This window comes from Schistocerca serialis, chromosome 2 (genome assembly GCF_023864345.2).
Source record: "Schistocerca serialis cubense isolate TAMUIC-IGC-003099 chromosome 2, iqSchSeri2.2, whole genome shotgun sequence".
Lineage (NCBI taxonomy): Eukaryota > Metazoa > Arthropoda > Insecta > Orthoptera > Acrididae > Schistocerca > Schistocerca serialis.
The window spans coordinates 694,524,065-694,550,455 of record NC_064639.1 but is presented as its reverse complement, the minus strand read 5'-3'; the positions used below and the strand labels follow the sequence as shown (position 1 = coordinate 694,550,455).

Below are 26,391 nucleotides of genomic sequence, written 5' to 3'. Positions count from 1 at the left end.
GAGCCTTGTTCCTCAAATTTTATACTCATCTCGGTTTCCTCATTAAGGGTAACCAGGCTTCTGCCCGGGTCAAGATTTGCGGCCAGTTCCTGTGTGCAGCACATCGACGGAACGCATTTTCTGAGATGGCTGTAATATTGCTCCCGGTATCAACAATCGCGCGCTGCTCATCATTCGATATTGTAACCGTAATTACTGGGTGCAAGTCCTCCCTGCTTACCACTTATTTTTCTTCCATAAGCACTTCACGCATGTCTTCATAACCGTTTACATTTATGCGGTTCTGACCGAAAGTTGATACGGAGTTACTGTGAACCGCATCCGCACGTTTCTGCGGCCAGCTATGATTGTCAGTTCGTTGTTGTAGCCCATTTTTTTTAATTCCACAAAAACAGTAACGAAAATGGCTAGCTTACAATAAAATGACATAAATAAGGTGGCAGATAATTGCAGTCATAAATTTCAGCATTCAAAAAATGAGTCTTTAGCAGTAGCACACATGTATCACCTTCGCTGTCACCTTCAACTGGTGGCAGTCCAGCAGGCACATTTTCTTCGTCTGCAGCCTGAGGTTCCTCATCATCGTTTCCCAGACCCAAATTAATTATTCAGTAAATCCTTGATGTGTGTTCCTTCCAGGGTAAATTACGTGGACAGAAGAGCAGTCCCGAACAGCGACATCGCAAAGCCCTTCACTGCCTTGTTATTTTTTGTTCGTTCCAGCATTCTAAACGCATCCTTAGGGAGTGCAAGATCTTCAAGACAGACACCAGATGTTTGTCGTCATTTTCTTGTATCTGCTGTACTACTGATTTATTTTTCATGCGTGACTTGCAGGTGAGGTTAGGGTGTGGAACGTGACCCAATTCATCCCCTCTCCACGAGGAATCCACGTGTTCCTAACCTATACCCATTCTGTTGCCATTGTTCGGGCTCGAACCTCTAATTTAGATTTTGTCGCTATTGTAATAATTATGGTTCTGTCTGCCCCGTCTGTTGTCTCCCTTGTTCGCACCATTTGCTATCAGATACGGTCTGGAAGTGCTACTGCTTCTTGTCGCACAACTACCAGTTCATTTTGCTCATTGCTCCTTTCGCTATTCATGTGAGGCTGCTGATTAGTCGCTTCGTTTGCCCTTCTTCTTTCCCCGGCGTTTTGTTTTTCAAACACCATTTCCAGTTTGAACAGCGAACATTTAAACGATTCAGTTTTGTCACCGCATCTTCCAACTATCGCTTGCTGGTAGTGGGTGTGGACTTTGCTGAAGCAAATCCGAATTATCTCAGACGCGCTGTATGGGGAACACGGGGAGTCTAGGAATTGACTTTTCCTAAGCAGCGCGTCCAGCATTTTCGTAGGGCTTTTGTATCTGGATGGTTCTATATCTGGCCACATCATTATTTCTTGCTTACTGGGCTCTTGCATTTCTCGCGACCAGCAAGCGGTGAGAAACGCGTCACTAAATTCGCCGAACGAACTGCAGCGTGCTGCAACGTCTCATTTTTTCCGCAGCGGCACCTTTCATGTGAGCACAAATAAGTTCCAGCTTCGCATTCACAGGCCATGAAGAGGGGAGTGACTTGCTAAATTGTCCAGGGCAAATCTTGCTTCTGCAATTTCCTGACGGGCAGGAAATGTTTGTGATAGAACAGCGGATGTTCCTTTCACACTTGAGCATCTCATCGACTCCGATATCTGAACAGGTTCGACATGATGTGTTAAATCATGTGTACAGCGGCCCTCGTACTGACCTCATTTACCGTTACCGGTGTCTGGTGTTGCTTCTCGCGGAATGGATCTCCGTGTGCACAATGATCGTGTCTCTGTTCCGATTATGCAGGCCGACGCTCAAACCGGAACATGTCGGTAAAGACTGAACCGATGGTGACCCACATAACCGTACAGACTCCTATACGTCTTCCCGTGCACCGCCTGTTTTGAACGCTTGCTTAGGGTGAGTCGCTATCATCTATTTTTGTGACGCTCGACCATGATTTCATCTTCTCCTACTCCACTGGTGAAGTTCTAAAAAATGGTTCTAATGGTTCTGAGCACTATGGGACTCAACTGCTGAGGTCATTAGTCCCCTAGAACTTAGAACTAGTCAAACCTAACTAACCTAAGGACATCACACACATCCATGCCCGAGGCAGGATTCGAACCTGCGCCGTAGCGGTCTTGCGGTTCCAGACTGCAGCGCCTTTAACCGCTCGGCCACTCCGGCCGGCTGGTGAAGGTCTTTGTGTTCCGATTCGCTGTCTGATTCGCGTGCACAGCTCTCCTGGCTGCAGTAATGGCTGTCTTCTTGGTCCTGCAGCATCAAATTTAGCTAATCACGCGTCTCTTTTTGCGCCCATTGCAATTTGTTTCGCTTCTGCGCTCGATTTTGCTGATTTCAACATCTCTTCCCCGATTTGACTAATTTTAGCGGAAATTCCCTTCGTAACTTCTTTAAAATTTGCATCTCATCACTTTTCAGCCTCCTCCCGCCTCTTCTCTGCCTTGAGAATTTCCTCACGAAATTCTTCGGCCTTCTCTTACCTCTTTTTCCTGCTTCCTACCTTCTTTTATCTGTTTGCTCTCTTTTTCTTTCCATCGCTCTAAGAAAAGCTAAAATAGGATCCTCGGTGTTTCACACGCCATGCTGATATCAGGGGACACTACTCTGGATTCTCGCGCGCTGTTATGCTGGTAACCACTAACTGACGAGTTGTCTCTTCGCAACGTGTTCTGGTTTGTTGCAATGGCTTCAACAGTTTCTTATGAAGTGGCTCGACGGAATCCGCATTATCCTGAATTGAGTGTGATCCTCGTTCAGGATCAATCCCAAAGCGCTGAAAAACGCTAGAATCTGGACCTGCCTGCTCCGTCTTCGCGAACACCATCTCGTCCGCCGAAAAGTCGCCGTCCTTGCCGTCAAATTACTCCATCGTGTAATTAGAATTCGTACGATTCGCGTAGCCTAACAACCTCGCCTTACTCCTTGTCCGCATTCAGAACTGAATGACATAACAACAAAGACAGTAATTGAAACAAGAAAGGATCTAATAATGTGCCTTTCTTCTCTGGAGACATTAATCGAAATAACTTTTCCATTCCAAAAATAACAAATACCCAAAAAAATTTATACAAGTTAACGACGCTGTTCAGAATGCTGATTTGCGACAGTTATTATGAATGTGTTGTAGGAAAACTATGGACGGTAACTCGCTAAATAAAAGATAAAGAAAACATGCGGATTAGCACATAGGCGCCGCCAGCTTAAATCTACCGCTGGTCTAAAAACAATTTCAGGTAATTGATGAGGGAGAGGAAAAGAAACTAAAGTAGGGTACGAATCCTAAGGCAAGGGCCGCCAATATGGAAACTAGCCATCTGTTTGCTATCGTGGGATTCTTAACTGGTATTAATCTAGGAACAGAATCGCGATGTTATGCAAATTACATCCAAGTTGGTTTATATTGAATCTGCACAGGGTGTATAACACAATCTTATAATGGTCCTGACGTAAATCCTATGTGGGGTGGATAGCCTCTCATATAATTTATTACCTAAATTAATTGATTGAAGTTCCCATCCAAAAATGACGATGGGAAAGGATTCTGGTGATTGTGACTATTTAACTGACAAATGCCGTCCTAAAAATGTACAATTACATTTATTTTCTTTAAATGGAACACACAATCGACCAAGAATTTCTACAAGGAAAATCATGTATATTAACGTAAACCAAACATATAAATAGTCCTCACCTGACAGAAGTGTCGACAAGAACCTAGTACAAACGACACTACAAGCAATACAAGGAAAATCATGTATATTAGCGTAAATCAAACATATAAATAGTCCTCACTTGATATAAGTGTCGACAACAACCTAGTAAAAACGACACTGCAAGCAATCTAATGTGTTTCTACACTGCTAGAAGAGAGAGCAAAGAGAACAGGTGACATGTATAATACCGACAAACAAGTGAGTAATAGGATGCAATAGCACTATATCACCTAAGGAAGCAAACTGGCTCTACGGACGCCACGGCTGAGAAACATCACTTCGAACTCTGAGATCTGCGTATATTACAGACAATACGGCGCAAGGAGGCGCCCACCACACGTCGTCGACTGCTGCATGCAGATGGGCTCCGCCTTGAAGACCGATCGAAGCGCGAGCGCGGAAAGAGTGAGTGTTCGTTCCGGTCTGTGGACAAGTGAAACTGCGAATGAAATTATTCTGCAGCAAGGGGCAGCAAAGTATGGGATCGACTCCTGCAGCGGCCAGAAGCCAACTCCCTCAGATCTCTTCTGCCCCGCACCCAGAGAGCGAGAACTATACTTGTGCCACAACTCGGCCAGATGTCATCGAACTGCCCCGAGCCACGGTAAAAACAGTGAGCGTCCGTAATAAGTGTATGAAGAGGCCAGAGGGCCTGCTATCTTGCAAGTGCCAGAAGTTTGTTCTGCTGATTATTATTATTATTGTTTCGCTGGGGCTATCTAGGACCACCTTAAGTCTTGTTACATTTTGCAGCGAACTTTGCTTTCTTTGGTGCCCAGATTTCCTCCATTCTTCGTGAGTGATATCGCTTGCGCTCCTCCGCCCAAGGGACCATGTCTTCTTTTTGGTTTCTCAGCTCTGTGCAGCCCGTTCGTCACTGTTGTCTTACGGGAGAGATCCCTGTCACAGACGTCTTTGGGTTTGATTTGCGTGAGTTGGTGATTTTCTTTCGTATTTCCAAACCAGGGCATCGCGATTCTGGAGTTTCAATTATAGAAGTGGAAGATCTTCTTCGTCTACCTCTTCCCGTTAATCCATTTAAGGTGACCGTAAAATCGTACACGTCTTTCGCGGATTGAGTCTGTTGTTTTTGTGTTTTGCCCTAGACTTCCTTGTTGGATCTTTTCCGAAGGATGCCATTCTTGTGATTGTCCTAATGATTCTGTGCTGTTTTTTCTCCAGTTCTACGAGGAAGCCTTTATCTTGCATTTACGACGTTTGGATACGTAACTACTAGTTTCAGAACCGTTTATTGTGAAGTGTTTTAGTGTTTTGTGAAAGGCATTTTCTGTTGTAGATCGTGGGCGATGTTCCGTATGCTATTTCATGTACTCTGCTGATGTCTCCATATCTCACCTGGAGTTTTGGGGGGGCATCTCTGATATTAGTCATTGCTTTCGTTTTGTCACCACTTATCTGCAGGTCAGTTTGATTGGCGGTTTTCTTTAACAGTTCGATTTGCAGTTTATACGTCGTTTGGCAGAATGACGATATCACAGGCAAAAGCTAGGCAGTCTACCATGATTACCTTTGGATTTACCGTGGTTCCGAGGTAGAACTAACTATCATCAGAAAACCAAACTTTCAGGAAACATTCCTCACACACAAATAAAGAAAAGATGTTATATGGACATGTGTCCGGAAACGCTTAATTTCCATGTAAGAGCTTATTTTAGTTTCGTCAGTATGTACTGTACTTCCTCGATTCACCGCCAGTTGGCCCAATTGAAGGAAGGTAATGTTGACTTCGGTGCTTGTGTTGACATGCGACTCATTGCTCTACAGTACTAGCATCAAGCACATCAGTACGTAGCACCAACAGGTTAGTGTTCATCACGAACGTGGTTTTGCAGTCAATGCAATGTTTACAAATGCGGAGTTGGCAGATGCCCATTTGATGTATGGATTAGCACGGGGCAATAGCCGTGGCGCGGTAAGTTTGTATCGAGACAGATTTCCAGAACGAAGGCGTCCCGACAGGAAGACGTTCGAAGCAATTGATCGGCGTCTTAGGGAGCACGGAACATTCCAGCCTATGACTCGCGACTGGGGAAGACCTAGAACGACGAGGACACCTGCAATGAACGAGGCAATTCTTCGTGCAGTTGACGATAACCCTAATGTCAGCGTCAGAGAAGTTGCTGCTGTACAAGGTAACGTTAACCACGTCACTGTATGGAGAGTGCTACAGGAGAACCAGTTGTTTCCGTACCATGTACAGCGTGTGCAGGCACTATCAGCAGCTGATTGGCCTCCACGGGTACACTTCTGCGAATGGTTCATCCAACAATGTGTCAATCCTCATTTCAGTGCAATAGTTCTCTTTACGGATGAGGCTTCATTCCAACGTGATCAAATTGTAAATTTTCACAATCAACATGTGTGGGCTGACGAGAATCCGCACACAATTGTGCAATCACGTCATCAACACAGATTTTCTGTGAACGTTTTGGCAGGCATTGTTGGTGACGTCTTGATTGGGCCCCATGTTTTTCCACCTACGCTCAATGGAGCACGTTATCATGATTTCATACGGGATACTCTACCTGTGCCGCTAGAAAATGTGCCTTCACAAGTACGACACAACATGTGGTTCATGCACGATGGAGCTCCTGCACGTTTCAGTCGAAGTGTTCGTACGCTTCTCAACAACAGATTCGGTGACCGATGGATTGGTAGAGGCGGACCAATTCCATGGCCTCCACCCTCTCCTGACCTCAACCCTCTTGACTTTCATTTATGGCGGCATTTGAAAGCTCTTGTCTACGCAACACCGGTACCAAATGTAGAGACTCTTCGTGCTCGTATTGTGGACGGCTGTGATAACAATACGCCATTCTCCAGGGCTGCATCAGCTCATCAGGGATTCCATGCGACGTAGGGTGGATGCATGTATCCTCGCTAACGGAGGACATGTTGAACATTTCCTGTACCAAAGTGACTGAAGTCGCGCTGGTACGTTCTGTTGCTGAGTGTTTCCATTCCATGATTCATGTGATTTGAAGAGAAGTGATAAAATGAGCTCTAACATGGAAAGTAAGCGTTTCCGGACACATGTCCACATAACATATTTTCTTGCTTTGTGTGTGAGGAATGTTTCCTGAGAGTTTGGCCGTACCTTTTTGTAACACCCTGTATAAACATAATTGTATCTGTAGCCCTGCGTAGTTACAGTACAAGTGGATGTAGTTCTGCATAATATCTATTCATCCACTAAAAATCTATCATCACATACAGTCAAACTCTGTATAACGATTACCAATACAACGATAAACCCGGGTACAGCGATAATCTTATGTGGCCCCGGCTGATTTCCTATATGTGACAGTAGACGAGGCGCACCAAGTCCAATATCGTCATAATTCTATTTCTTCGAAAGCATAGCATCAAATTTCCATCGCCGGTGACCTTTGTAGCAATTGGACGAATAAGGTTAAACTATTTGTAAACTGCAAATCAGCACTCATTATCACACCCTATCAACAACAGAAAAATTAATATTAAACCGCGTCGTCGCCTCAGTCTGAGGCAGCTGCTGATCCATTTCGAGAATTACCCCTTCGCTTCCAGCTTGTGTTCTTACTACATAGCATGACGAAGACTGATGTGTTTGTACCTCGTAGGAATGGTGCAAATGTCTACTTTTATTTGATCTATGAACATTTCATGTTAGTTATAAAGGGGGGGACATAAGCGTACTTCTTTTAGCATTTTTTGGCGAGTGTCAGCTTTTTACGTTCACAATTTCCTTCGCACCGTTTAAAGATACAACCGGTTTCTGCTTACAGACGGATTTTCGTTTACAGTTTAGTCGTTTTGTCGTAATGAAGGAGGACGTAGATTGCAGCTATTCGACTAGTGGTGATTCGCATGAACAAGAAAAATGCGAATTCACACCTCTATAGCAGTTAAGTCTTGATGCATATAAATCTACAAAAAGCGCTAATGGCAGGCGTGTACGTTGTTGCAGTGTTTACATCGGAGCTTCCCGTCAGCCAGGAAACAATCGTATTGTCTTTCGTAGTTGTGTACTCGAGTGGGACAGTCCTCGTGTTGTTATTAACTGCCTTGTACTTGTGCGAAACCACACATCATTTACGGAGCACAGAGTCCTGAAAGTTCCATGTCACAGCCAGTAGAAAGAACTTCTGAATGTCTCAGTATTAGTGACTGTACAGTGAATAGAATTTCGAAAGAACACAGAGAAACTACACGTTTTGTCTCACAAAAAAAGTTCTGGCAGGTGATAGAATTTTGCATGGAGTAATAAGGAAAATCCACGACATATGCGTGCTATTCGGAAACTGGGCTTCAGCAAAAGCCCATACTATGGAAAACAGCCTAATAGCAAGATAATGATACGCGTTCTTGTGGGAAATAAGACACTTGTGAAACACTGGATGGACTAATTATTATACTGGTGACTTATTGTGGTGCAAATCATTCCATAAAATCTGGATGGCAGGCACAAACAATACCATATGTATCAGAAAATGTATACGATCATGACAGAGGAAGAAGTGTCCAAGAGTGGAGTAGCTAAAAGGAGCAGTTCAAAGCACCGCCAGATTCTGGGAAACACATTACAACGAGCCACGCTGGGAACAAAGATGAGTTCGTAAAAAATACTAGCTTATGTTTTATTGGGCAAAAAGTCGGTTCAGACTATCACTGTGAGATGAAGGCCAGACACTACGAAGAGTGGTTTATGAGCATTCTGGAAAAATTACCCCACAGATCTCCGATTGTTATAGATCAAACCTCATATCACATGATCATAAATCTAGTATCACGGAATTGAACAATAACTGAACGCGGCTAGCCGGCCGCTGGTGGCCGAGCGGTTCTGGCGCTACAGTCTGGAACCGTGCGACCGCTACGGTCGCAGGTTCGAATCCTGCCTCGGGCATGGATGTGTGTGTTGTCCTTAGGTTAGTTAGGTTTAAGTAGTTCTAAGTTCTAGGGGACTGATGACCTCAGCAGTTGAGTCGCATAGTGCTCAGAGCCATTTGAACCATTTTTGAACGCGGCTATGTGGTACTGGAATGCAATTACGAAGCTGTCAATTTTCGCTAGCGTTAGGCGCTTCTCCAGATAGCTTATCGCGCACAACAGTATCAGCACGCTCGTATGACAACTACGCATCGCCACAGCCTTACACTGACTGCAGCTACTAACGCAATTGCTTCACAAAGCCTTGACTGACAAACACGGGTTGTAACCATGCGATGTAACCAACAAACTTTCAAGCTATACACTCGTGCATTTTACGCCACAATAGCTATAACGACAATCTCAATCACAGCGTCTCAGGTTTGAGAGAGTCTAGTGATGAAAAGAATAATCAGAAAATAATGAAAATCCGCTTGCAAAAGGAAAAAGGTTTTGTACCTTTAATTTGCTGAAGGGAAATTTTTCTCTTAATTACAGTCTGGCTTCTATGGTTCTTCAAAGTGGACACTCGTCAAAAAATTCTAGAAAAAGTATGCTTTCTTTTAAATATTACCGCGTATGTCGGAGCCTTTACAACTAAAATGCAATAGTCTCACACTAATTAAAATTAGAATTTTCCACCATGCCGGCAAGGCACAAAGCTTCGACGTCTGCTATGTGCTGTTAAGTAGAATATGAGTTCGAAGTCAGCGGTCAATCGTTATGAAATGGACAAATAGTCAGTCAATTGCTCTCAATTACATTTCGATTGGTAACTGATGCTATATGTAATTCGATCAAACAGGTTTTCAGAGTTTATTCTCATATTGTAACCAGGACTTAATTTCGGCTGGAACGCGTTCCGGCACCTCCCAGAGACCCTTTTTTCTTCTTCTTTAACAGTTCAGCACTGGAGCGCGCTTCATGCTTTAGTTTGATTGTTGTTGTTGTGGTCTTCAGTCCTGAGACTGGTTTGATACAGCTCTCCATGCTACTCTATCCTGTGCAAGCTTCTTCATCTCCCAGTACCTACGGCAGCCTACATCCTTCTGAATCTGCTTAGTATATTCATCTCTTGGTCTCCCTCTTCGATTTTTACCCTCCACGCTGCCCTCCAATACTAAATTGGTGATCCCTCGATGTCTCAGAACATGTCCTACCAACCGATCCCTTCTTCTAGTCAAGTTGTGCCACAAGCTCCTCTCCTCCCCAATTCTATTCAATATCTCCTCATTAGTTATGTGATCTACCCATCTAATCTTCAGCATTCTTCTGTAGCACCACATTTCGAAAGCTTCTATTCTCTTCTTGTCTAAACTATTTATCGTCCACGTTTCACTTCCATACATGGCTACACTCCATACAAATACTTTCAGAAACGACTTCCTGACATTTAAATCGATACTCGATGTTAAAAAAATTTTGTTCTTCAGAAACGCTTTCCTTGCCATTGCCAGTCTACATTTTATATCCTCTCTACTTCGACCATCATCAGTTATTTTGCTCCCCAAATAGCAAAACTGCTTTACTACTTTAAGCGTCTCATTTCCTAATCTAATTCCCTCAGCATCACCTGATTTAATCCGACTACATTCCATTATCCTCGTTTTGCTTTTCTTGATGTTCATCTTATACCCTCCTTTCAAGACACTGTCCATTCCGTTCAACTGCTCTTCGAAGTCCTTTGCTGTCTCTGACAGAATTACAATGTCATCGGCGAACCTCAAATTTTTTATTTCTTCTCCATGGATTTTAATACCTACTCCGAACTTTTCTTTTGTTTCCTTTATTGCTTGCCCAATATACAGATTGAATAACATCGGGGATAGGCTACAACCCTGTCTCACTCCCTTCCCAACCACTGCTTCCCTTTCATACCCGCAACATCTATGGTCATCAGTCCCTTAGAACGTAGAACTACTTAAACCTAACTAACCTAAGGACAACACACAACACCCAGTCATCACGAGGCAGAGAAAATCCCTGACCCCGCCGGGAATCGAACCCGGGAACCCGGGCGCGGGAAGCGAGAACGCTACCACACGGCCACGAGCTGCGGACTTTCATACACCTCGACTCTTATAACTGCCATCTGCTTTCTGTACAAATTGTAAATAGCCTTTCGCTCCCTGTATTTTACCCCTGCCACCTTCCAGAATTTGAAAGAGAGTATTCCAATCAACATTGTCAAAAGCTTTCTCTAAGTCTACAAATGCTAGAAACGTAGGTTTGCCTTTCCTTAATCTTTCTTCTAAGATGAGTCGTAGGGTCAGTATTGCCTCACGTGTTCCAACATTTCTACGGAATCCAAACTGATCTTCCCCGAGGTCGGCTTCTATCAGTTTTCCCATTCGTCTGTAAAGAATTAGCGTTAGTATTTTGCAGCTGTGACTTATTAAACTGATAGTTCGGTAATTTTCACATCTGTCAACGCCTGCTTTATGTGGGATTGGAATTATTATATTCTTCTTGAAGTCTGAGGGTTATTTTGATTACAGAGAAATAATCAGTAGATGCAGAAAGAAAGAGACGGAACTCACGTTGTGAGGTAAGTGCAAAAAGGCCTCTCCACACGACACCACCGAGAAGCGGTTCTCTGCGCGCCCGAGCATTCAAAAGGCACATATCAGCATGCCACCACTGGCAACATGTGCTGCTGTTCCTGTGAGCGGTTTTAATGCCGCCGCGACCAGCTTTGATGCTGCCGCCATTGTTACTACTATGCTGAAGTTACGTGCCGACTGTTCATATGCGGCGACCCGCTGCTTGGTCCGGTCAGCATCGCCACGGAGTAGAGTTGTGTCAAGGCCGCCAAAAGTTACAAACAACAATAGTGTTTTTTTCAGTTCAATTTTTACACGTAGAGTCTCATGTTAATTAAATGGTAAAGACCTCTCTGTTTGGCTAGTAACATAGATACTACTTAATTAATTACCTTACGAGTGTAAAAGGAAGTCATAGATATTTTTTATTCTATTAGTTACATTTTACATTTAGAAACGAATTTCTTTGTTACCTGTATAAATAAAACTTGTGATTTCTTTTTCACTCACTATCATGAAAGTTTCAAATGACAAAATCTGACTGAAGAACATTCCATATAGTCTTTCCCCATGGCAGTGTAACATGATGGGAGGAGAGGAGGAAGATTATGACAGCCTCAGGGTGAGGAGGGAGGAGGCGGGAATGTTTTATCTCTATCTTGCATTGTTATCAATTCAGGCGCCACGCAACGATCAGCTCAGGCGCGACGCAACGATCAGCTGCCATGGTACAAAATGCACACGTAATTAACGTTTCGTTGAAGTCGTGGGAAATCGGAATTGTACGAGACCCAGATGGAGCAGGAATATCTTCATCGTCAAAAACCGCTAAATGTCTTGTTGATTAATACTGAACACACGTTCATAGAGCAGCTACAAAGCAACTGTTCGAACGTTGCGCCTGGCAGCATTTGAAAACATGATGTCACAGTCACGAAGACTACCGACTTGTGCCAATACGTATGAAGCAGAACTATGGAGTAAAGTGATACTGGTACGGCGGCAGGCGATGGCAGCTGTTGTTTATATTGGAACCTTGTGGTGTTATGATTTCGATTATAAGATATTATGGTTTAAAAACCTGAATCTCAGAACAGTACTTTCTAAAAAATGATTTCTCATTGTAAGTCTATCACAAGTCTGTCTCTGTCGCCGGAGAGGAGGGGGGGGGGGGGGGGAGGGGGGAGGGAAGTGGTAGAAGGGGGCGTGTTCCGGCACTTAAAAGTTTAGAAATTAAGCACTGAGTGTAACACAACGTCATCTACTCACAGACGGCCTAGTACCGGCTTTTTCTGATCACGCAAGCTTTTTATAACGTCGTTAATTAACATATGCAAGTTTTGCTCCGTACAACATTCGCAATTACATACTCAGCTTTCTACAACAGCTTCATGTTTACCCAGGGTATTGCTGTATTTTTATGGTTTTTCCTAAGGGGGCGTGTTCCGGCACTTAAAAGTTTAGAAATTAAGCACTGAGTGTAACACAACGTCATCTACTCTCAGACGGCCTAGTACCGGCTTTTTCTGATCGCGCAAGCTTTTTATAACGTCGTTAATTAACATATGCAAGTTTTGCTCCGTACAACATTCGCAATTACATACTCAGCTTTCTACAACAGCTTCATGTTTACCCAAGGTATTGCTGTATTTTTATGGTTTTTCCTAAATTGTGGAAACCAGTGTTCAAAAAAATGGTTCAAATGGATCAGAGCACTATGGGACTTAAGATCTGAGGTCATCAGTACCCTACAACTTAGAACTACTTAAACCTAACTAACCTAAGGACATTACACACATCCATGCCCGAAGCAGAATTCGAACCTGCGACCGTAGCGGTCGCGCGGTTCCAGACTGAAGCGCCTAGAACCGCTCGGCCACTCTGGCCGTCGAAACCAGTGTTGACTAGAGAATTATTTAAATATGCCCCAGATTATTTCCTGTGCTCAACAGTTTTCATTCCCCTTTTCTACTCACTTCATAAATTTGAAAGATTATTATTCAAACCAGGATTATCAAAGCACAACACAACATTTCTTAGTAGACTATACATGTCTTCAACGGCATATACTATTTCAGTATTACTGTTATCCCTAAGCAATACGAAAATATAATCACACTTACTCAAACTTTGTAGGCCTATCAACAGTTACACATGTTTCTTGTATCTCATTTTGTCACCTAGCCAAAATTTAATTTACTTTGTATAACTTGCCTTCTCAGTGCTGCGGCATTGCATTTCTGCATTGCTTGTGGCTTTCGTTCTTGTATCTCTAAGCATAATGTACACTACTAAGCACAATGTACACTACTGGGATGGAATGAAGGGTAGAGCCACGGGTCGTACCACATCTGAAATGTAACGTCCACTGTTCAAAGTGCCGTCAATGCAAACAAGAGGTGACCAAGACGTGTAACCAATTGCACCCCATACCATCACGCCGGGTGATACGCCAGTATGGCGATGACGAATACACGCTTCCAATGTGTGTTCACCGCGATGTCGCCAAACATGGATGCGACCATAATGATGCTGTAAACAGAACCTGGATTCATCTAAAAAAATGACGTTTTGCCATTCGTGCCCACAGGTTCGTCGTTGAGTACACCATCGCAGGCGCTCCTGTCTGTGATGCAGCGTCAAGGGTAACCGCAGCCATGGTCTCCGAACTGATAGTCGTCCATGCTGCTGCAAACGTCGTCGAACTGTTCGTGCAGATGGTTGTTGTCTTGCAAACGTCCCCATCTGTCGACTCATGGATCGAGACGTGGCTGCACGATTCGTTACAGCCATGTGGATAAGATGCCTGTCATTCGACTGCTAGTGATACGAGGCCGTTGGGATCCAGCACGGCTTTCCGTATTACCCTCCTGAACCCACCGATTCCATATTCTGCTAACAGTCATTGGATCTCGAGCAACGCGAGCAGCTATGTTGCGATACTATAAATCGCAATCGCGATAGGCTACAATCCGACATTTATCAAAGTCAGAAATGTGATGGTACGCATTTCTTCTCCTTACACGAGGAATCACAACAACGTTTCACCAGGCAACGCCGGTCAACTGCTGTTTGTATATGAGAAATCGCTTGGAAACTTTCCTCGTGTCAGCACGTTGTAGATGTCGCCACCGGCGCCAACCTTGTGTGAATGCTCTGCTGCATACCACATCATCTTCTTCCTGTCGGTTAAATTTCGCGTCTGTAGCACGTTACCTTCGTGGTGTAGCAATTTTAATGGCCAGTAGTGTATTACTGACCTTGCGCACAATATTAACAGTAACTCAGACTTTCTGCATATGATGCAGTTATCTATACTGGAGTACAGTGTGAAAGAAGCTGCGTAAGTATGCGGTCAGATCTTGATAATATTTAAAAGTGGTGCAAACAATGGCATCTTGCCCTAAATGATCAGGAACGTAAATTGTACATGTCACAAAACGAAAAAATTGTATATACTTGGATGAAATAGTTCGCAGTGATATGAAGTGGAATGACCACGTAGGCTTAGTCGTGTGTAAAGTAGGTGGTGGACTTCAGTTTATTGCTAGAATACTGGGGTAGTGCAATCTGTCCACAGAGGAGCTCGCTTAGAAATCAATCGTGCGTCCCATTCTGGAAAACTGCTCAAACCCGTACCAAATAGAACTAACAGGAGATATTGAACGTATACAGAGAAGAGCAGCACGAATGGTCGCAGGTTTGTTTGATGAATAAATTGAACTGGCAGACTCTCGAAGACAGACCTAAACTGCACTCCCTACATATTGCTCACATAGGAATCGTGAGGACAAGATAGATTAATTACAGCACGCAGAGAGGCATTTAAACGATCATTCTTCCCGCACTCCACACGTGAAACGAACGGGAAGAAATCCTAATAATTGGTACAATGAGACGTACTCACAGCCATGCACTTCGGAGTCGTTTGCCGAGTATAGATGCAGAGTATAGATGTAGATGTTCACCTCGATGTATGTGTGTACGGTACTATAATAGTGCGAAAGATAATTAAAATCGGTGAAGGTTTGTATACGTTTCTCTTATAAAATACAAGATTAAGCAAAAATAAGTCAGGTCACGGCAAGCAGACCTTATAAATGGGTTAACAAAATAAAAATGAATATTCTCTCTTTGTTTGTCATTTGATTTCCAACTTTGTTTTTTTTTTTTTTTATGACTCAGCTTACGTTACAGTGACATAGGTAAGACGCTATTTAATGCGAATGATTTATTATTACGTTTGGGATACTGATAAGGCGGGAGGTCTTTTTGGATGCTCTCCGTAAGTAGCTACGCGTTGCTTCGATTTCCTGTGGCTCTGCTTTTAGCTACGTCCGCGCCTGTGGCGCTGCTGGATCGTGCAAAACAAAACAAGCCGAACTGCGCAAGACGAGGCAGTCACGTGACGCTAGCGTCCTTCATCGACACGCCGAAACATTCTTATCCTGGCAGGCGTCAGGCAGACGGAACTCGTGTTAGTAACACGTAAAGCGCCGATGATGGTAGGCACCGTTCACAGTTGGTGCGAATATTGCCGTTTAGAGTACAGTGTAGATCGTTTCGGCGAAATACCCCAAAACGTGGCGTTTCACTGAATACTGTGTCACATCTGAATCGCCCTGCAGTCTCACGCAACCAACCACGGACAGCGAGAAATTGCTCTGGTCATTCAGTTTCGCTGCTTTTGGGTGTCTCTGCCCTCTTGCATTTTTCCACTTCCGCTCCAATTGTTCGAATTAAACGTTGTGACAGCGGCAGAGAATGGTCCGGCAAATTCGTATATACCTCGACAATCCTATAGCGACGTATTACGGAGGCGATACTGTAACGGGAAAAGTATTCGTCAAAGTAGACGACGAGGAAAAAATCCGCTGTAAGTATAATAACGAACAGTTGTCTCAGACATGAACGTGTTTGCGATGCTGGCTTGTTCATTGTTACCTATATTTCTTTCAGTTCTTAGAGGTTAGTTTCCACTCAGTCCACATGATACTGATACTGGTAGCAGGAAAGATTTAACCGGACAGAAAACTGCCATGAATTATAAAAACTAAACGTCAAGCTACTAACAACTAAAAACCAAATAACAATTTTGCATGTGTTTTAACAGATGCCTAACTTAATGCAACATCTTCCATGGTAAACCGCTCGTGCTTTTCTCAGCTTGTTCAACAGGTGACTGCCTATAACGCTGTGTATTGCCTGAAAGTAATGGGATTTACTGTCGGTTGAGCCTTCCGTTAACGCCTGTACGTCAACATAGTAAGGACGATTGTTATTACTGTGGTTTAAGCTTATCTATGCGAGTGCTTTGTCATTGCTTTGCTGCGAGTAATGTAACATATTACGATGTATAAAATAGTAGTAGACTTCAAGAAATCCGTATTGGTAGAATTTTTTTCATGTTGCTATACCGTGAATGCTGGTTTTCCTTTCTTTTACAGAAATAAAATGAGCGTTTGAAAGGAGATCAAAAGAGATCTGGAAAACCTCTTTCATGCTTCCTAAAAGTTCATATCTTTTTTTCGGACTTCCTTTATGTTCTTTAAAAAATAACTGGTAGAATGCAGTTTCAATCTAAGACATAAGAAAACCACCCAAAAACTAATAGTATAATCCAGGATGTTCTGCAGAGTTGTTGTTTTCCATTTTGCGTACAATATTTCAACGACCGACCCAGCTATGACCTTCAAGAGCTGTGAGTTCTGCTGTTACGTGTACTCGCTGACTGGTTGGAGTTCAGGCAACGAGTATACATATTAGTCGACCACAGTATATTGCTCCTGGGAGCGGGGGCACTTCGGTCGACTTATCGTGGGTTTGTGTCGTGGTATTTCACGAGGACACGATGAGCCACTTGATGGTATACGCACAAGAGTCCTGAAAGCATTCATAGTGCGATACGTTTTGCTTACTCATCACTGTACTTTTATTGTAACGTTATCGCATGTTTCTGATAACGGTCACGGGAAGCCAAGTGCAATAATAGCAAGAGCAAAACTCCTAACACCTTAAGGATGCAGCTAGGTAGTTCGTCGAAATTTTATGCATACGATGAAAACAACTCGGCAGAACAGTAAGAAGCATACCATTAGTCAATCACCCCGAGAGAATATGGGAGGTAATATCCAAAAATCATTTGTTCACCATCTTACATGACCCTGGAGCAATTTTAGTGATACAAAAAAGAGAAATTGAGCACCAGACGAAAATCGAACGTGTTGCAACACGCTCACCAATGGAAAGAAATTTGCAAACAAAGCGCCTCTGTAGTCGTAAAGATGTCTTCCTTAATGTGCATATAGACAGACAAATGACAGATTGTAATTGTTATGTAGGTGTAAAAGTTCGTGGCTTTTTTGTTTTGCAAGTTGGTATTGAGGTTGCTATGGGTTTACTTATCTGTTGTCATTTTTTTATTTGTAGTTCATTGTCGCTATTTGAGTTTACATATTGTCATTTTATCATTTGGAGATAGTAGGCAGAGCTGTGGACTGTAGAAAATGGAGTGACAAATGGAAAGATCGGAACATTTCCGAAATATTTATATAAAATCTTTTATTCGTTTTAATGAGGGTTATTTTGACATTAGTGAATCTGTACGTTCTATAAGACCTTCAGGGTTTGATAAACATCTCTAAACGCATTAATCCACAATGATCCACGGCATTGCACTCGAGAGCTGGCAAATATGATGAACTATGATCATTCCACCGTCGTGCGACAGTTGCATGCAGTGGGGAAGGTTCAAAGATTGGTGTGTGGGTACTGCATGCTAAGAGCCAAAATCACAGAAATCAGCGAGTGACCATATCTCTGCTTGCACGTCATCAATTAGCTCGTCAACAATACCGGCCATTCCTAACTTGTCTTGTTACTGGTGACGAGAAAATGTGTCTATACGCTAACATATGAAAAAGAAAGGAATGGTTGTGCCCCAACTAAGCAGCAATTATTCGTATACAGGGTGGTCCATTGATCGTGACCGGGCCAAATATCCCACGAAATAAGCGTCAAACGAAAAAAAAAACTGCAAAGAACGAAACTCGTCTAGCTTGAAGGGGCAAACCAGATGGCGCTATGGTTGACCCGCTAGATGGTGCTGCCATAGGTCAAACGGATATCAACTGCGTTTTTTTTAAGTAGGAACCCCCATTTTTTATTACAGATTCGTGCAGTACGTAAAGAAATATGAATGTTTTAGTTGGACCACTTTTTTCGCATTGTGATACATGCCGCTGTAACAGTCACAAACATATGGCTCACAATTTTAGACGAACAGTTGGTTGCAGGTAGGTTTTTCAAATTAAAATACAGAACGTAGGTACGTTTGAACATTTTATTTCGGTTGTTCCAATGTGATACATGTACCTTTGTGAACTTATCATTTCTGAGAACGCATGCTCTTACAGCGTCATTACCTGTAAATACCACATTAATGCAATAAATGCTCAAAATTATGTCCGTCAACCTCAATGCATTTGGCAATGCGTGTAACGACATTCCTCTCAACAGCGAGTAGTTCGCCTTCCGTAATGTTCGCACATGCATTGACAATGCGCTGACGCATGTTGTCAGGCGTTGTCGGTGGATCACGATAGCAAATATCTGTCAACTTTCCCTACAGAAAGAAATTCGTGGACGTCAGATCCGGTGAAAGTGCGGGCCATGGTATGGTGCATCGACGACCAATCCACATGTCATGAAATATGCTATTCAATACCGCTTCAACTGCACGCGAGCTATGTGCCGGACATCCATCATGTTGGAAGTACATCGCCATTCTGTCATGCAGTGAAACATCTTGTAGTAACATCGGTAGAACTTTACGTAGGAAATCAGCATAAATTGCACCATTGAGATTTCCCTCGATAAAATGGGGGCCAATTAACCTTCCTTGCATAATGCCGCACCATACATTAACCCGCCAAGGTCGCTGATGTTCCACTTGTCGCAGCCATCGTGGTTTTTCGTTGCCCAATAGTGCATATTATGCCGGTTTACATTACCGCTGTTGGTGAATGACGCTTCGCGCCTAAATAGAACGCGTGCAAAAAATCTGTCATCGTCCCGTAATTTCTCTTGTGCCCAGTGGCAGAACTGTACACGACTTTCAAATTCGTCGCCATGCAATTCCTGGTGCATAGAAATATGGTGTGGGTGCAATCGATGTTGACGTAGCATTCTCAACGCCGACGTTTTTGAGATTCCCGATTCTCGTGCAATTTATCTGCTATTGATGTGCGTATTAGCCGCGACAGCAGCTAAAACACCTACTTGGGCATCACCATTTGTTGCAGGTCGTGGTTGATGTTTCACATGTGGCTGAACACTTCCTGTTTCCTTAAATAACCTAACTATCCGGCGAACGGTCCGGACACTTGGGTGATGTCGTCCAGGATACCGAGCAGCATACATAGCTCATACCCGTTGGGCATTTTGATCACAATAGCCATACATCAACACGATATCGACCTTTTCCGCAATTGGTAAACGATCCATTTTCACACAGGTAATGTATCACGAAGCAAATACTGTCTGCACTGGCGGAATGTTACGTGATACCACGTACTTGTATGTTTGTGACTATTACAGTGCCATCTATCACAAAGCGAAAAAAGTGGTCCAACTAAAAACATTCATATTTCTTTACGTAATACACGAACATGTAGCAAAAAATGGGGGTTCCTATTTTAAAAACAACGCAGTTGATATCCGTTTGATCTACGGCAGTGCCATCTAGCGGGCCAACCATAGCGCCATCTGGTTTTCCCCTTCAAGCTAGACGAGTTTCGTTCTTTGTAGTTTTTTCGTTTGATGCTTATTTCGTGAGATATTTGGCCCGGTCACTATCAATGGACCACCCTGTATAGATCTGTGCACCTCAGCAAAAGATAATATCATGCATCTAGAGGAGCAGCGGCGATGTGGTGTATTACGAATTGGTTCCCCAAGGTGTGGCCATGACTGCTGAAATTTATTGTCAACAATAAGACGTTTTGCATACGCAGTCCAAGAACAACAACGAGGGAGACTGTGTGTAGTGATGATGCTATGTCACGATGACGCGCGCCCGCATTCTGCTAGACTAACACGAACACTATACAAGTTGGGAAGTCATTCCGCAACCATCGTATTCACATGATCTTGCGCTCTGAGATTTTTACCTTTTCCGCTTTCTACCGAACTAGCTTCAAGGAACTTCCTTTCCGGATGAAAACGCGCTCTGGTCATCTTCACCTCAAAACCACGTGATTTCTACGTCGCGGAATCTAAAAGTTATTCCAGACTGTTGTAAATAGTGAAAGAGAATATATTATTGACTAAAATCTCTGTTATGTGTGTTTATTAAACTTATGGGAAAACGCTACTAACCCAATAGTTTACACACTAATTTGCCTGAATTCTAGTTACTGGGAAATAGCCGAGTCTCTCTAATAAACTAACTATATTTGTGGAAAAAACAGCATTTGTGAAATACTAGTCAGTATGATGCTACGCTAGCATCCGAAACAACCTCAGAGTTTGTTAGTTTTGTACAGATAGTTTGTGTTTGACGCATCAGAAAATTTCTTAGGGCGTAGACTTACTGCAGTTACATTTACAGGGAAAAAAGTTTTCTCTCGCCTATAACACTCTAAAATTTCAAGTAGGGCCTTATTCAGTTTTCTGTCCATTTATGTTATTTCAGTTTTTTGTTTCCTGCGCGACTTTATATGAAAGCAATTATTCTTGTGGACGCATCAGAATCATACGTGACATGTTTTGTTAAAGTTTTCAACAGGATATTTAAAATAATGCTGCACACCCTTATATTTAAAGTTGTATACGGATTAAAAAGATTTTTGTTGTTTCTCGTTCCTAAGCATTTACTTTAATCTATCTCTTAAAACAGGGCCTTTAAGTCAGTCGCTAGTTCCCGTCCTCATAATTATTACTAATGATTGTTGATCAGAGAGTTATCCGGAAATTAATCTCCAGTTGGCTCTAAAGAAAATTGAAAAATAACTGAAGGAAATTTATTAGATAAATCTTAAAGACTATACCTTTGGATTACTTCTCTAAGTCAGTGTTCAGATGCAAGAATTTATTATATTTTTAACGAGCTGAAAAATATCCTCAGCATAAAATTTTGCCACCTGTGCGGCCAGCCCACGAACTTGAATTTCATCGTCGGAGGGCTCTGGGAACCAAGCCATTTTTTCATGTGCATGAAAAGGCGAAAATCACTTAGAGCTACGTCTGGGCTGTAGGGCAGCTAAAAACGTCCCATTTGAACTAAGGGAACAGTGTGTGCACGAACATTGTCATGCACAAACATGCTACCGGAAGTCAAGGGACCGCGTTGTCGGTTTTCTTCATACGTCATAGTGTTACTGTTGTCGTTTCAGTCTGAAGACTAGTTTGATTCAGTTCTGTATGCTAGTCTATCATCATCAGGCCTCTTCATCTCTGCCACAACAGTTGAACAAACTCCAGTCTTTGCCGCCTGTCACTGCAGCCGAACAGAAGTATCCACCACCATCTCTACCTGTAACTGTGTATGCAAGAGCAGTCAGGGTAAAGATGCAGATAATCCGGCAATCATAACACAAGAGAAGAGCAAAACTTTCACATTGTGTAAAGAGAAGGCAACCCAAAAACAAAGTGTCTCTCAACTCACCCTTTCCCCACCAGAAAAGAGGCAATTACAGCTGCATGACATTCGGGTCAAAAGGTGTCCTGGGGCCCATCAGGTGTAATACTGTCTGTCTGTCAGATGAGGACATCATGAATTAAGGTGCCTTGTCACCAGATCCAAACAGCCCCTCCATTCTTCTGCCTACTCTATCAGTGCCTCAGCATACAACCACAAAGATAGGTGTAAATTTAAAGCTAAAATGGCTTCCATACATCGCTGAAATTTGAGTGGATACAGGATGCACGTGTAGGAATTGAGACTTCTTCTACAGGGCAGACCTTTCTGCCTGTGTCTTCAACACATTTCTTTTTTAAAAATACTGATGCAGCTGTTCTTATAGGATGTAACTTAATAGGGAAGGTGACCTCACTGGTAACAGGGTGAAAGTAACAGGATGAAAGATGGGGTAGTGATGTTTGACACGTTCAGCTCATAACCTGTGCCCTTTACCACAACGTTACAAACAGTGGCTATTGTGATAAACGCACATGCTAATGTCATGGTGTGCACTGCGTACTTGACGACCCATTGGTAGTGAAATCCTCATGCAGCTTATTGGTAAACTGCCCTGTACTTTTCTCCTCGTATGAGATTTCAATGCACACAGTCCACTGTGAAGTTCCAACACCTCTTGCCCTGGTGGTCGAGTAACTGAATATCACACACAAATTTAGAATATTGTTCTGGAAACATGGGTCAAGCCACTCATTTCAGCACTGTTACAACCGTCTACAGTCGTACACCTCTCGTCCTGCTCGCCTGATCTTTCAGGCTGCTGAGTGGGAGGTGCATCACGACCTTAATGGTACTAACGAGTGACAGGGAGAGTTGGGGGCAGGGGAGTGAGTATGGTCCGCACTCAATACCAGCCGACCAACTGGTTGGCTCTGAGCACTATGCGATTTTCCAACTTCTGAGATCATCAGTCGCCTAGAACTTAGAACTAATTAAACCTAACTAGCCTAAGGACATCACACACATCCATGCCCGAGGCAGGATTCGAACCTGCGACCGTAGCGGTCGCTCGGTTCCAGACTGTAGCGCCTAGAACCGCACGGCCACTCCGGTCGGCTCGCTAACCAACTGCTCTATGGGGGTAAAAAATCTTTCTGGGTTCTAGAGCATGAGTTGTAAAAATATTTTTTTTCTTCATTTCATTCCTGACACTTGTGGCTGTGGGTGTGCAACTGGAGAGCTTATGGACTGGGCCTAATACTTCTGCATGCATATGTTCATTTTACGGTTGAAACAGCGTGTAAACAAAAATTGCTCTCACACAGTATTTAAGAAAAGGATGTCAATGTACAGGGAGAATTGTTAATATAGTTTACCAGTGACTAAGCTTTAATTTTGTAAAATGTAGTTAACCGATCCTGTGATAACGGAAAGTACTATGCTAGCAAAAAAAAAAAAAAAAAAAAAAAAAAAAAAGAGGAAATAATCGGTTTAGAGCCTCCTGGACTTAAAAAAGCATCGTTACGCAAAATATGTAGCTGAATATATGTACAAACATAACTATATTAATTTATAGTTTCCTTCAAAAACAGATTTTATAGTCTTTCTTATATGTTTAGAACAAAGACACAGCTCTTCCTTTTGTTACAACATGAAACTGCGGCAGCACTTTCTTGGGTGCGGTGCTCTTACCAGAACGGTGCACTGATAGATAATGCTCCTATAGACGAAGATACATTTAATTAAATAAAAACCTTTCCTGTTCAGAATGGTCTGTCTGATCATGTTGCAGTTAGTTACAGTATATGACATAGCTCCATACAATAATGCAAAACAGTCCTCCAAAATAGCGCATTCAATTAACGATTTAAAATTTTTGGAAAAGCTTTCAACAGTTTGACTGGGATGAGGTGTAGAGAGAACCTGATTGTAATTTAAAATTTAACAAATTTCATGATACCTTTGTGAGTATATTTGAAAACTGTTTCCCTAAGAATACAGTGAAACGTAATTGCACGAAACCCTCTAAAACACAAAGGCTTACTAAAGGGTTAAAATGTCTTGTAAACAGAAAAGGCAAGTGTATATTATAGCTAGAGGGATTAATGATCCAGAAACAGTGAAGCACTATAAAAACTACTGACCTGCATTAAGAAAATTTATTAAAAAGTCCAGATGTATGTGCGTTATATTTGAGATTATCCTCTCTGATAATAAAATTATGTTAAAAGGGAAACAGAGCAATTGAGAGTGCAGGAAGACTGTATTTATATCAAAGTTCGTTAACAAAAAATCAGAAGTAGAAGACTTTCTAATAATCATTTTTTAACTGTTGAAGAGAAAATAGGATCCATCAGAAAATGCAAGGCAGTGTATGGAAGAAGCAATACCTAAGCAATTTGATAAAATTGAAATTTAACCCACCTCTCCTGCTGAAATGACGAAAATAATTAATTCAGTTAAAAATTAAAACTTACATGGAATTGATGGCATTTCCAACAGAGTACTAAAAGCTTGTTGCCAACAGATAAGTAGGATTCTCAGCCACGTCTGAAATAGGGAATTTTTCCAGATACGCTGAAATAAACCATTGCTTAAAATAGCTGATGCTAACAACTACCGCCCAATCTCATTTCTGACAGCTTTATCTAAAATTCTTGAAAAAGTAATGTACTCAAGAGTAGCTTCTCATTTTTGTAAAAATGGAGTACTACCAAATGTCAGTTTGGTTTTCAGAAAGGCTTTTCAACAGAAAATGCTATATATGTTTTCACTGATAAAATATTAAATACTTTGAATAACAGAATATCGCCCATTGGGATATTTTGTGATCCCTCAAAGGCTTTTGACTGTGTGAATCATGAAATTCTTCTAGATAATCTTAAGAATTGTGGTATGAATGGGTGTTGTGGTGAGTAGGACACTGCACATATGGTTTAATTCATATTTAAGTGGAAGACTGCCGAAGGTTGAAATTAACAGTACAGATAGTCTGCAAAAATCAACAGAGTTCTCTAACTGTGGAGATATCAAGACTGGTGTCCCACAGGGTCAGTTCTGGGTCCCATATTGTTCTTTATAGATTGATGACTTGCCACTCTGTATTCATGAAGATGCAAAGCTAGTTCTTTTTGCTGATGACACAAGTACAGTAATCACACCCAACAAACAAGAATCAGCTGAGGAATTGTAAATAATGTCTTTCAGCAAATTAAGTGGTTCTCTGCAGATAGACTCCGACTAAATTTGGAGAAAACACAGTATATACAATTCTGTACAGTAAATGGCATAACACCATTGATACATATAAACTATGAACAGAAGTCTGTTGCTGAGGTAGAATATTCAAAATTTCTGAATGTGTGCATTGATGAGAAATTGAATTGGAAGAAACAATTTGATGATCTGCTGAAACTGTTAGGTTCAGCTACTTATGCTATTAGGGTTATTGCAAATTTTGGTTATAAACACATCAGTAAATTAGCGTACTATGCCTATTTTCATTCCCTGCTTTCATATGGCATCATATTTTCGAGTACTTCATCATTAAGAGAAAAATTATTCATTCAACAATAGCATGTAATCAGAATAATAGCTGGCGCCCACCCAAGATCACCTTTGCAAATTTTTATTTATGGAACGCGGAATATGCACAGTAGCTTAGCAATACATATATTTGCTTGTGAAATTTGTTATTAATAACCCATCACAGATCAAAAATAATAACGAAGTGCATAGCTACAACACTAGAAGAAAGCATGATCTTCACTATTCTGGGTTAAATCTGACTGTGGCTCAGAAAGGGGTGAATTATGCTGCCACAAAAATCTTTGGTCATTTACCAAATAGCATTAAAAGTCTGACAGACAGCCAACCAAAATTTAAAAACCCATTAAAAGAATTTCTGAATGACAACTCCTTCTACTCAATACATTAATTTTTAGATATGAAGCAGTAACTAAAAAAAATTAATCGTGTTGTGTAAAGAAAACTTAATGTTAAAAGGAAAACAAGTCACATCATTATGAAATGTCGTATTCATGATCAATGGAATGTAAATGTAGTGTAACAATTTTTACGAGGGTTGGAACTTTAATAGTGGCAACTATTTATTTACAGCTCATAGAAAGTTTTACTGACCTTCACGGTAGTCACCAGCATTGTGCATAATCTTAGCAGTGCCAGATGTGTTGACAGTTCGAGCGGCGCGTCTATTGCCCGACGAATTTGTAGCAGTTCTGAAACGAATGCCGTGAAGTGTTGCCTTCAGTTTAGAAATCGAGTTGAACTCACGAGGGCTTAAATGAGGGGTGTGCAGTAGGAGGTATAGCACTTAGCAGCCCCATCAGTCAAACAAATCAGTAACAGCTTGCACTGTACGTTCTTGAGCATTTCCTGCAAAATGATGGTCAGACCCTGCAGAAAGTGTCATCACTTCTGTCTCTAAGCTGGTCTTAGGTTGTGTTCCAATAATGAGCAGCATAGAGATAGAAGTGATGACA

At 42.1% G+C, this 26,391-nt stretch overlaps 1 protein-coding gene across 4 annotated transcripts in view; it reads left to right on the top strand.

The window, feature by feature from the left end:
* The first annotated feature begins 15,673 nt into the window (after positions 1 to 15,673).
* LOC126457841 (arrestin domain-containing protein 3-like) overlaps positions 15,674 to 26,391 on the top strand; it is a 138,498-nt gene continuing 127,780 nt past the window's right edge. For 3 of the 4 annotated variants that reach the window (XM_050094478.1, XM_050094477.1, XM_050094479.1), the window contains exon 1: positions 15,674 to 16,126. In XM_050094478.1, coding sequence (XP_049950435.1) covers positions 16,015 to 16,126 — 112 coding nt within the window. In that variant the 5' untranslated portion in view covers positions 15,674 to 16,014. The remainder of the gene's footprint in view (positions 16,127 to 26,391) is intronic. The other variant, XM_050094480.1, reaches the window with a different exon arrangement.